The following is a 13,037-nucleotide window of genomic DNA, read 5'->3' as shown; positions in this document are numbered from 1 at the left end:
TATATCTAGGAGCAAAACTAGGGAATTCTAAATGCAAATATACAACGTTTTTTCCATTACAAGTTTTTATTTAAATTTTGATTTTTATCTGTTATTTCATCTATACAAAATAAGTTATTATTTTTTATTTTTCTGTTTTACCTAAAATACTGTACCCTCGTTGTTTATTTTAGCCACCACATAAGGAGCACATATAGTGTACCTTTACTTCAAAGCAAAATAAATACAAACTTGGGCTTCCTGCCGGTAATGAAAAAAGGAGTATTTTGGTTGCAAATCTCAAACCCTGACCCTCAGGTCTACAAATATATTGAAGATTACCAACTTTGCAAGACAATAGAAAGAATAATTTTATTATCCTATCGATGGTATATAATGAATCATATCATATCAATGATACATTCTTTTTACACCATTTCTGGTTGATTTACAGTCAACATCACTTATGACCAAAATGAGATATGAAATTCATTTATTTAGTATTATTAATACTAAATAACAACCCTCATCTACCTCCTCACCATATAAGTTCTATGAAAGTACTAGTTTTTCATCCTATGATTTTTATCTGGCTTGCAGTAGGCTCTCAAGAAAAATATGTTGATAAACAAATGAATAAATAAATTTCCAAAAGGAAAACTACCCCAAAAAGTGGATCTAAAAATGCATTAACTTTCCTAAAAGTAAACACAAGAGATATATTCCAGAAGAATTTCACTTGGTCATCAAAATTAACTAAAGAAACAAATGAGTCTTAATATTACAATTATGACATTCTTTCTCAACAAATTACTTGCTCCTTTACAATTCTGCTTGAAAATGAAATCTCTCAAAAAAAAAAAAAAAAAAGAAAGAAAAAGAAAATGAAATCTCTCAACAGGTTACTCTTTGTTTCCTTAAATTCCTTATGCATGAGACTTCTACAACAACTCCTCTGTTCATTTTTCTAGAAACACTAAACAAATGTTCAAAAAGATCAAATCAAGTTCACTATCATAAGATCATTAAAAGGCCAAGAGCAAATATACACATTGGGTTCTGGTAAATTAGTATCAGTATTACATTATGACCTGAACTCAAAACAATCCCAGTAATTCACTACTTCCAGTGTTTTCATTTTCTTTGTACGTAGTTGCTCTCAAGACTCATTTCAAAATATCAAATCTCACATTTACCAAAAGAGCAATTTCTACCAATCCTACGTTGATTAAATCAAAACATTCTCTTTCCTGCTTTATTAAATGTTATTTCTACATTATTCCTCTAAAATCTAAGTAAAAACTACTAAAACAATATTATGTTAATTCAAAACTGAAGATGAAGGAACTTGTTCATCTAATCCTTTCTTTTCCTCATATTTTTAATGTTTATAATTTAATTCACTTCAAATGTCTATGCTAAGTTCAAAGTTACCAAATTAAAACTGTGAACTCATTTATATCTTTTTCTTTATTATTTAAACACTGATACTAAAACATTTCAAAACTATATTACTTATCAAGTCAAAACTAGTATTACCTGAACTATCACCAATCATTTAGCTTATGTTTCATAAACAATATAAAGCACCAGCCTATTATATAAACACACCAGGTTCCATACAGTTTTCTTTAAATATTCACAAAACCGAAAAATCTACTTTAAAAACTACAAGAAAACTATGGATTTAATAAACAGAAGAACTTACTGAAAAAGTCTTTAAAGACGTTTAACCAATCCATTTTGAACAAAAATCCCGTATTCTCTTGTCAGTTAACACAGCTCAGAATAATTCTCAGTGAGCTTCCTGGTCTGTTCTGCAACACTGAAACTCCCCACACCCAATCCATGTGACTTGGCCTACACCCAGGCAATAGAAAGTTTTTCTGGGAGAATTTTTCTGAGGCTTCTCTCTTTCTAAAACATTTTCCCCCCTGAAATCTAACAGAATCTGTAAAACAAGTATATCATCATGGCCACGAATGTTACCTTACTATTCAGACGTATTTTGGAAGAAGCTTTAAAGTATACATTTTCAATGAAAATATATTCATACATTCACTCTCTCCTTTGTTTCCCCTTTTCTATCTTTCAAACATTGTCTCCACCAGCACAATCACCGTGAAACAAATCCATTTAGCCACATGGGACATTTAAGTTACCAAAAGGAGTTCAGAAATTCGGAGAAAGAGGCGGCTTTCTGATACAAAAGCTAGAATTACATCATTATACAGAACTAACAATCATTAACTTAAAACAATGTTTTCAAGTATCCTGCAATACAAGCAGCAATAACTGTAATACAGTAGTAAAGTTAGCAGAAATACTCTATGACTTAGATATAAAATCTTGCCAAAACTGTCTCAATTATATCAGAAAATAGTATGAAAGGTTTCCCAGGAATATCAACAAATAATAAAAATTCTCTCTCGTTGGGCTTTTTTAAGTTTATATTCAGTAATATCTAAAAATGGGATATATTTCCATTTTGCTCTATGATATTAGGTTTTTCACCATCTTCTGTTTAAACATTTGCCCAAGATACCAGTATCGTTTTAAAAAGGAATAAAAAGTCTATCTAGGTGTAACCCTAATCCTTTCCGTGCCTGCATTCCTATGAGGCATACTTTCTTGATAGAAGTTACCTTAATTTTCCCCAGTACCTCTGATGTACATGCTTTAAGTAAGTGTCCAATATTTACAAAATCACAAGTATTCCTGGTTCTAACTATGGCCTCTTCTGCTAGAGGAAAATCTGATTTGTCCTTCACTTAAAAACTAGTATTAAAAACTAATAATACTGGTCTTATTTGCAACACCTTAAAATCTTAATAAAAGGTATCCTCAGATATAGCAGTTAGATGTCATGATGAAAATTCAGATTAATAACTCCTTTAGAATATTAGAATTGTTATTCACTCACAAAACAATATTCCAATATTTTATATTTACTTTGAGTTGTATTATATTTTAGTTTTGCTATTTTACAGTGTCAAAAATAAAAGATTTGTCTTCTGTTGCTGATAACGGAGAGAGCACTCTAGATAACAATGTAAAATAAAAAATAAAGCTAATATAAAGCAGTTAGTCAATAATATTTCATATTTGTCAATCATGCCATATTACTCATTGCCAAACTATCTTTGCAAGCAGAAATTTTACTTTCTCGTCTACATATATACAAAGAACCATTAAGTAAGAGCATGTTTGCCTGAATACCAAAAATGAAATTCTGTCCCTCCCATTCCTTCCTGTCAGCTAAGGAGAGTTTAATTAAAAGAAAAAAGAAAGAGGCCAGTCCTCATCTGTGCATATTTCCTTCCTATCAGCTCAGCCAAGCCCGGTGTGAAGCAAGTTCCATTATCTCTGGCCCTAATGGAGAGCTAGTAAAAACAAACTTTACAGTTAGAGGAAGAAAAAGGGAGGGGGGAGGGGGGAGAAAAATAGGAAAGAAATCGGCTTTGTAGATGTTAATCTACAGTAATGATCGATCCACAATTTGAAACTCTTTTATCAAATACAAGAACAAAATGATGGTTTATTTTTAAAAGCAAAATTCAAAATGTAGGCTATTAAATGTTAAAATATAGCAATGTGTCATGTTAAATAAGTTGCCTTAATGCCTCCTTGGCAATTCTGAATCTCCCTCATTTATTTGCCTCAATGAGATGCAGAATTTGCGCCTCAACTCCTATAGGCATTCACACAGTTCAAGAGGTCCTGCCTAAAGGATCAGACTCAGTCCTGCTCATCAGCACCACTATAGTTTGGCCCTTGAACAGCAGCTCGATTTATAGAAAATGCTAACACTTACGCTCTTCTGACTTGAAAATGTGCTATGTGCCAAATGTACCTAGCCTCGCTGAAATTCTAGTCTTGGCCTTCTCTACTCAATTCTGCCCAATGCTGCCAAAATTCTATACAAAGAACCAAGCTCTAACATCCACTTAAAAGAAAGTATTGTTGGTGTTTTAAAACAAAAATAACTTACCTAAGGTATCCTTTAGGTTTTTTACAATAGATGCTTTCCGAGCACTGTTTTTCCTCTCCACGTAGTTAGAAGGCACAAAACCTGTTTTATTCATGGAGTTTCGAACTCGCCACCAGGATTTAGAGTCATCTAGAAGCCATAATCTCTCATTCTTCTTGATGTCCAGCTCTTGTTCTTGTTGGGCCACATAATCAAATTTGGCTACTACTACCACTTCTTCTGCCATCTTTCAGCAGCTTCAGCACTGCAATAACATATACAATATTTTTACAAGGTTTGATAGTAGTCTACATACTTTTCAAAAAAGATACATGTAAAAAACTAAGAACTAAAAGGTTGAAAGAAAAAATAATGAAAAAACAAAAACAAAAAACCAGGCAATACTAAAACTAATCAAATACTAATTAAGACAAACCTGGTGTAGCTATATTAATAACACACAAAAAGGACAAACCATTAAAGCAAACCATTATCAGTAATAAAGAAGTTCACTACACAATAGAAGGCTTTATTAAATATACCTAACAGCCAAACCTGTGTCTATTAACATAGTTCCAAAATGGACTGACAGAACCACACACACAAAAAAAAAATTTGGACAAATCCATTGTCACAGTGGACAATTTTTAACATACTTATCTCAGAAATAAATCAAGGAGACAAAAAAATTATTAAAGCTCAATAAGAACTGACATCAAAACCATTAAGTCTGATCTAATAAACATATACAAATATTACTTCCAAAAGAATATAAATGAAACATATGTGAAAATTATCAAACATTAAGCAATAGAGAAAAAGTCTCAATAACTTTCATGTACTTGGTATCCTACAACCATATTCTGCCAATCATTACAAAAAGCTTTTTAAAAACTTCAGGGATCCCTGGGTGGCGCAGCGGTTTGGCGCCTGCCTTTGGCCCAGGGCGCGATCCTGGAGACCCGGGATCGAGTCCCACATCGGGCTCCCAGTGCATGGAGCCTGCTTCTCCCTCCGCCTGTGTCTCTGCCTCTCTCTCTCTCTCTGTGACTATCATAAATAAATAAAAAATTAAAAAAAAAAACTTCATGTATCAAAGAAGAAATTATAGTATAATTATGAAAATATGTAGAGGAATCAAATAATAAAAAGACTATATATAACCAAACTTGTGGGATACAGCGAAAGGAGTATAAGAGATTCTAGTTGTAAATAGTTACAGCAGAAAAATAAGAAAACCTTAAAGTAAGTTATAATGAATTGAGTGTGTCTTAAACAGGTAGAAAAGTAGAATATAAAGTAGAAAAAATGGGGATCCCTGGGTGGCGCAGCGGTTTGGCGCCTGCCTTTGGCCCAGGGCGCGATCCTGGAGACCCGGGATCGAATCCCACGTCAGGCTCCCGGTGCATGGAGCCTGCTTCTCCCTCTGCCTGTGTCTCTGCCTCTCTCTCTCTCTCTGTGTGACTCTCATAAATGAATAATAAAAAATTAAAAAAAAAAAAAAGAGACTCTTAAGGAGAGTGCTCTAAAAAAAAAAATAAAAATAAAGTAGAAAAAATGAAATAATACAAATAAGAGTAGAATTTCATTAAACAGAAAAAAATGATACAGAAGAAAGGCTCAACAGAACAAAAAGGTAGTTCTTTGTTATGACTAACAAAATGGACATAGTTCTGGCAACAAAGGAAAAAGCACACCCAAATACCAGGAATGAAAAAGGAGTCATAATTAGAATTCTGCACACATTCAAAATACCTGGCAATATTACAAGCAACTTTATCAATAAATATGAGCTGAAATGTACAAATTCATAGAAAAATAAAAATTAAAAAAGTACTAACATTTAATCAGTCATTAAGAAATCTTCCCATAACAAACATTAGGATATGGTTTTACAGGAAAGTTCTATTAAAATCCAAAAAACAAGTAATTCCAATTTATACAAACTCTTTCAGAACAAAGAAAGGAAAACTACAAATCTAACTCATTCCTGAATTTATTAGATGAGATCCCTGCTTTCTTCAGAAATTATTTTACATAAACAGTTACCTCTGGCTTAGCAAGCAAATAAATTCAGCTTTTAGTTTTAGGATATTGAATAGCATTCTCTTTTCTCAACAACAAAGCAAGGTGTTCAATATCCTCAAAGAAATGCATTTTGATTTTTTTTTTTTATGTTAAAAAGAGAGCACAAGCAAGAGGAGGGGCAGAGGGAGAAGCAGATTCCCCACGGAGCAAGGAGCAAGGAGCAAGGAGCCAGATTCAGGACTCGATCCCAGGACCCTGGGATCATGACCTGAGCTGAAGGCAAAAGATTAACCGACTGAGCTGAAGGCGTCCCAAGAAATGCATTTTAATCTAGAATTCAACATCCAATAGCATTCAAGTGTAGATAACGTTTGCGTTTAGAAAGCAGATGCCTTTGGGGGGGGGGCACTGCAAGGCCTCAAAACCTCTACATTCTTCTGAAAGAATCACTTCTAGTATGTACAGCAGTGAATAATTAATAATGCTAAAATAGGAGAATGTGGTATTCAAAAAACAATGAACAGAGGAAACCAGAAAAATCAGTTTGTATCCTTGTAACCTTTATGTTTAAAATTACTTGCAAATAAAGTTGTAACCAAGTCTAATTAATTACTAGCACATGATGCAAAAAATTTTCAACAATGAGTGATAGGACTTCTGAGGCAATAGAAGGCAGAGAGGGTTTTTTTTCAGGCATATTTGCAGACTGATTCTAATTCCTTCCCTGTGAGAACCTGCACAAATTAAATAAAATCTACAAATTATAATTTAATCCTGGGCCCCAATGGAATTAATTTTGAAACTTCACAAACTGACTTTAAAATTGATCTAGAAGAGTAATCATGTAAAACCAACAAATGACATTCTATAGAAAATTAGAGTTGACATGACATTAGGTTGTGTACCTAGAACTTTCTAGTTTGCTAACAATATGCCAATTATCCTTCTAGTTACCACCTTACTATTATTGCACTAGCCATGTGATTACTGGGGATTGACTCTAGTTTCTAAACTGTATTTGAGTTAGTCAAAGCTGCTCCTTCCCATCAAAAGGATAGTAAGGGAATGCTACAAACAACTCTACACACATAAATTTGAGAACTTGGAGGAAATGGACCAATTCTTCAAAAAATACAAATTACCGAAACACACTCAATATGAAATAATTTGAATAGCCCTAATCTATTCAGGAAATTAAATTCATAACTTAAAAACTCTACTCCCCAAAAATTTAAATTTAATTTAAATTTAATCGATTTAATTAAATTTATTGTTTAAAGAATTATTATTATTTTATTATTTAAATAATTTACAGCAATTCTACATAATCCTTTCTAGAAAATAGTAGAGGGGAAATATTTCCCAATTTATCTTCAAAACTGATATTACCTGATGTCCCAACTAGACAATAGTATAAAAACAGGAAACTACCAAACAATATCCCTCATTAATATAGATGCAAAAATTTTTAACAAAATATTAGCAAATAGAATTCAGCAGTATATGATAAGAATTAATACTCCATGACCAAGTAGGATTTTTCTAGGGATGCAAAGTTGGTTCAACATTCAAAAATTTATCAGTAATAATTCAGCACATTAACAAGCTAAGAAAAATCATACGAGTTTATTACTCAATGCAGAAAAAGCATCTGACAAAATTCAACACCCATGATAAAGTTGTCAGAAAAGCAGAAATAAAAGGGAACTTCCCCAACCTGATAAATAGGATCTACAAAAACCCTATAGCTAACAACATACTTAATGGTGAAAGACAGATGCCTTCCTCCTACAATCATGAACAAGGCAGATATCCGCTCTCACTATCCTTACTCAACAAAGCGCTACAAGTTTTAGCCAGTTCAGCAAGGCAAGAAAAGGATATAAACTGCACATAGATCAGAAAAGAAATAAAACTCTCCTATCTGCAGATGACATGACTGATTACAGAAACAATTCTAAAAGCTACAAAACAAACAAAAAAAAATCCCAAAAAACAACCCCAAAACTCTCCCAGTACTAACCAACTAGTGAATTTAGCAAAGTCGCAGGACACAAGATCAAGAGGCAAAATCAATTATATTTCTAGATGCTGTCTATGAACACATGACAGCAAATTAAAAATGCAATACCAGGGCAGCCCAGGTGGCTCAGCGGTTTAGCGCCGCCTTCAGCCCAGGGTGTGATCCTGGGGACCTGGGATCAAGTCCCGAGTCCCATGTCGGGCTCCCTACATGGAGCCTGCTTCTCTCTCTAACTCTCTCTCTCTCTGTCTCTCATGAATAAATAAAATCTTTAAAATAAAATGCAAGACCATTCATAATCACTAAAAGAAAAAAATGAAAGAGGTGCAAGGCTAACAAAACATGGAGACTGTATGTTGAAAACTACAAAATACAGATGAAAGCAATTAAAGAAGATCTAAATAAAAGTGCTTCTGAAATGTAAGACTCCAACATTGTAAGGATGCTATTTTTTCCCAAATTGATACACAGGTTTACATAATTCTTACCAAAGTCCTAGCAAATGTTTTTGTATATATAGATAATATTATTCTATAATTAAGGTGGAAAGGTAAAATAACTAAAATAGCTAAAATGTTTTAAAGTCAAAATAAAAGGGCGGAAAGCTCATTATATAGCTAGAGTAGGCAAGATGTATGGTATCAGGAAAGAAATAGACAAGTATATTAATAGAAAAGAAAGAGAACCCAAAAACAGACCCATACAAATAAGCCCAAGTGGTTTTGATCAAGGTACAAAAAGTAATTCAATGGTGGTGAGGGAAGCTTTCTCAAGAAATGTTGCTAAAGCAAAAGGACATCAAAAGCTCCTGCCCCAGCAAAAAAGTACAAGACCTAATCTCATACCTCATACAAACATATTCAACATGAATAACAACCTTAAATGTAAAACTATGAAACTTTAAGAAAAATATATAAGGGAAATTCTTCAGGATACAGTTAGGCAAAGAGTTCTTAGACTTGACACCAAAAGCAAGATCTAAAACTCTTGGAAAAACTCAACAGTAGAAAAATAAATTCAGTTAGAAAATGAGCAAAAGACACGAAGAGATATTCACTGAAGAAGATATACAGATGGCAAGCACAAAAAAAGATGTTCATCATCATTAGCTATTAAGAAAATGCAAATTTAAACCACGGTGAAAAAAAAGTAAAAAATAAAATAAATAAAACCAGAGTGAAATGTCACTAAACACCTATTAGAATGGCTAAAATAAAAGAGTAACAATACCAAATGCTGATAAAGATTATGTTGAAACTGGATCACTCATGCGCTGCTGATGAGAATATGTTAAGTGACACAGATGCTCTGAAAAAAAAAAAAAAATTTGGTAACTTCTCTACCATACCAAGCAACTGTACGCCTGGCATTTATTGCAGAGAAATGAAGACTTCTATTCACACAAAAACTTTTTTTTTTTTTTTAAAGGTTTGGTTTTTTTTAAGATTTTATTTATTCATGATAGTCACACAGAGAGACAGAGAGGCAGAGACACAGGCAGAGGGAGAAGCAGGCTCCATGCAGGGAGCCTGACGTGGGAGTCGATCCCGGGTCTCCAGGATCGGGCCCCGGGCCAAAGGCAGGCGCCAAACCGCTGCACCACCCAGGGATCCCCACACAAAAACTTTTACATAAATGTTGATAGACACTTTATCTGTGATAACCAAAAACGGTAAACCACTCAGGTGTCCTTCAACAAGAGAATGGTTAAACATATTATGGTACATATACTCCATACTAAGGAATACCATTTAGCAATAAAAAGGGAAAAAATAATAAATAGATGCAATAACCTGAATGTATCTCCAAGGAATTATGCTGACAAAAAAAACCCAAAATAATAAAAAACAAAAACAAAACACTAATCCCAAAGTTTATACACCGTGTAACTCCGTTTATACGACATTCTTGAGATGACAAAATGATTTTGGTTACCTGGGATTAAGGAGGGAGTAGGAGTTGGAGGGGAGTAGGTATGGTTATAAAGGGCAACATCAATTCTTGTGATGAAAATATTCTGTATCTTGACTGTATAAATATAATATTCTGGTTGTTGTACTGTACTATACTTTCCCCAAATGTCATCACTGGGAGAAACTAAGTAAAGGAGCTACTGAATCATTCAGTAAATTGTAAGATTTCTTATGACTGCATGTGGATCTATATCTCACAATTAAAAATTTAAAATCCATTGATTAAAGATAAAAAAGCAAAACAAAAAATAAAATACAGAAATAATATTTTCACATTCCTAATGTAAGGAAGTCTTTTAATACCATGATTTCAGTGTTAGAAACCATAAAATGAAAAATGTTTTAACTTTTATACAGCAAAGGACATTAGTACCTACTGCTGCTGTTAACAAATTATCACAAAGTTAGTGACTTAATACAAATAATCTAATAGCTCTGAAGGTTAGAGGTATGAAATGGATCTTGTGGGCTAAAATCAAAGTGTCAGCAGTTGTGCTCCTTCTGGTGGCTTAGGGGAAAATCTACTCCTTGTCATTTCCATCTTCTAGATGCTGCCTGCATTCCTTGGCTCATGACTGCACCACTCTGACCTTCAGTGTGATCCTCACATCTGTTTCGCTTACTTGAACCCTCAGCCTCCCTCTCATAAGGACCTTTATAATTTACAGTAGCCCACAATAATAATCTAAAATAATCTCCCCATTTCAAAATCCTTAACATATGCATATTCTCTTTACGTAAGGTGACATTCACAGATTCTGGACATTAGGATTTGTACATCTTTAGGGGAGCCAGTATCGTACCTACTGCCAACACCAAAAAACAAAGAGACTAAGTTTAAAAATTGGCAAAGGACAAAGAGCAATTATGTAAGAGAAGGGACAGACAGTCCAAAAGTATTGTAAAAACCAAAAAACAAACAAAAAAAAACAAGTTGATTTAATGCTCCCCAGAATGTTCAAAATACGCCTTCCACTACATTACTGGCATTATAATTAAAAATTGATATACAGCTTAAATTTTTAATTATGTAAATTTTCAACACATACAAAGTAAGGAATAGTATAATGAACCCCATACCTATCACCTAACTTAAATTATCAGTATTCTGCCTTTGCAGTTCATCTATCCCCCCAATTATTGGTAATGGTGTTGGGATCCTAGGATTTCACCTACAAATCCTGATAGTTAAGAACACATACCCCACAAAAGTTAGCAATGAATCAAGCGCTCTTTTACCTTTTTTGTCATGGGTCCCCCACCTCATAGCAAAAAGAAGTTAAGTCTGGTAAAACCTATAACCCCGAGTAAGAAAAAGGTTTTAAATGCATAAAAATGCAAGACATGGCAAATAAAGTATACAGGAATTCAGTTATCAAGATATTTAAAAAAAAAAAACAACTTGTACTGTTAAAAATGTAAGTGCTTCTTCATTAAGGCTAAGAGCACCTGCAACAATTCTTTCCTTTTATCCAATACTAATGTTCAAGTTTTACTAAGTATATTTAAATAGTCTTTTATAGTTGGTTTGTTTGAGCCAGGATCTCAACTAAGTCTATACATTACTCTTTAGTTAATGTTTCCTATCTCCTTCATCTATATAACAGTTCTCTTTCCCCACTATTTCCACATGATTTATCAAAGGACTCGGCTTCATTTGTCCTGTAGCACTCCCTACATTGTGGATTTGATTGAGGTGCATGTTCATGGTGTTCCTTTATCTCCTCTATCTCCTGTAAATTGATAATTTTATCTAGAAACTTTATTGCCCCATCCCCCCAACCGAGGTTCTTTTGTTGTTGCTGATGCAAGAATAGTTCACAGATAATTCCTGAGAACTACTTATTGCCATAATACAGTAGGCACCCTATGTCTGGCTGATGTTTAAAATGAATGATTACACTAATACACAGGCTCTATAAGAAAGGCAAAATAGATGCTTCTGTGTGGTTAGAACACCAACTAGATAAATGGCAGAGTTCATTTGTTTCCATTTTTTGGAGAACACTTTAGTTTTCCTTTTAAAAATTTAGTTATTTTTAAAGTTTATTTATTTATACAGGTTATACCCAATGCTGACTTCACGACTCCAAGATCAAGAGTTGCAGGTTTTCTGAACGAGCCAGCCAGGTACCCTTAGAATTTAATTTTAATTCATTATTATATAAAGCATTTAGATGGTTCTAAAAGTGTAACAACCAAGTAAGGTACATTCAGAGTTCTGCGTCCATATTCACCTTCTCTCGTGTCTCCTTTTCCCTATGGGATAACCATTTTTTATTGGTTTTGGTTTATCTTTCTATTGTTTAAATATGTAAGAGAAAACATATGTAAATTGGAAATTCTAATTTTCATGTCCCCTCACAACATGTATACACACAAAGGGAGGGGCACAAGGGAGGGGCACACTATGGACTGTCTGAACCTTACTTTTTTCAGTTTAACAATATATCCTGAACACCATTCCAAAACAGTATCAAAGTTCTTTTCTAACTATTACACAGTACTTCATCAGTATAGAAGTATCTCAGTTTCCTCAACTAGATCTTACTGATGGACAAGGAGTTGTTTCCAGCCTTCTGATATTAAATAGTGCTGCAATGAAGTCTAATACACATGTCATTTGTTTTTCTGTCAGGATACTTTTGGGTTAGTCATAGAAGTAAGAATGCTGAATTGAAGCTTAAGGTTTACATAATTTTGTGAGATAGTGTCAAATTCCCTATCCATAGGTTCTTTTATTTTTAAGATTTTATTTATTTGAGAGAGAGAGAGAGAGAGAGAGAGAGGCAGAGACACAGGCAGAGGGAGGAGCAGGCTCCATGAAGGGAGCCCAACGTGGGACTCAATCCCGGGTCTCCAGGATCACACCCTGGACTGAAGGCGGTGGTAAACCACTGAGCCACCGGGGCTGCCCCACCGTAGATTCTTTTTTCCTTTTGTATTCTCCACAATATATGGGAGTGATTATTTCCTCACAGTATCACCAACAAACTGTGGATTTTGGATATTTTGCCAGATAGGTAAGAAATGGCATTTCAGGGACACCTGGGTGGCTCAGTGG

General features: G+C 33.9%; 1 protein-coding gene across 7 annotated transcripts in view; it reads right to left on the bottom strand.

Annotated features, from left to right (window-relative positions):
* Positions 1-13,037, bottom strand: part of NCK1 (NCK adaptor protein 1) — an 82,395-nt gene that overhangs the window by 20,239 nt on the left and 49,119 nt on the right. For 6 of the 7 annotated variants that reach the window (XM_041733907.1, XM_041733906.1, XM_041733903.1 and 3 more), the window contains one exon: positions 3,971-4,214. In XM_041733907.1, coding sequence (XP_041589841.1) covers positions 3,971-4,196 — 226 coding nt within the window. In that variant the 5' untranslated portion in view covers positions 4,197-4,214. Of the gene's footprint in view, positions 1-1,687; positions 1,833-3,970; positions 4,215-13,037 lie in introns of those variants that run through there. The other variant, XM_041733910.1, reaches the window with a different exon arrangement.

The sequence above is a fragment of the Vulpes lagopus genome, chromosome 19, assembly GCF_018345385.1.
Source record: "Vulpes lagopus strain Blue_001 chromosome 19, ASM1834538v1, whole genome shotgun sequence".
NCBI classification, from domain to species: domain Eukaryota; kingdom Metazoa; phylum Chordata; class Mammalia; order Carnivora; family Canidae; genus Vulpes; species Vulpes lagopus.
Note: the sequence above shows the minus strand (reverse complement) of the source record. Positions and strands in the feature narration are given on the sequence as shown.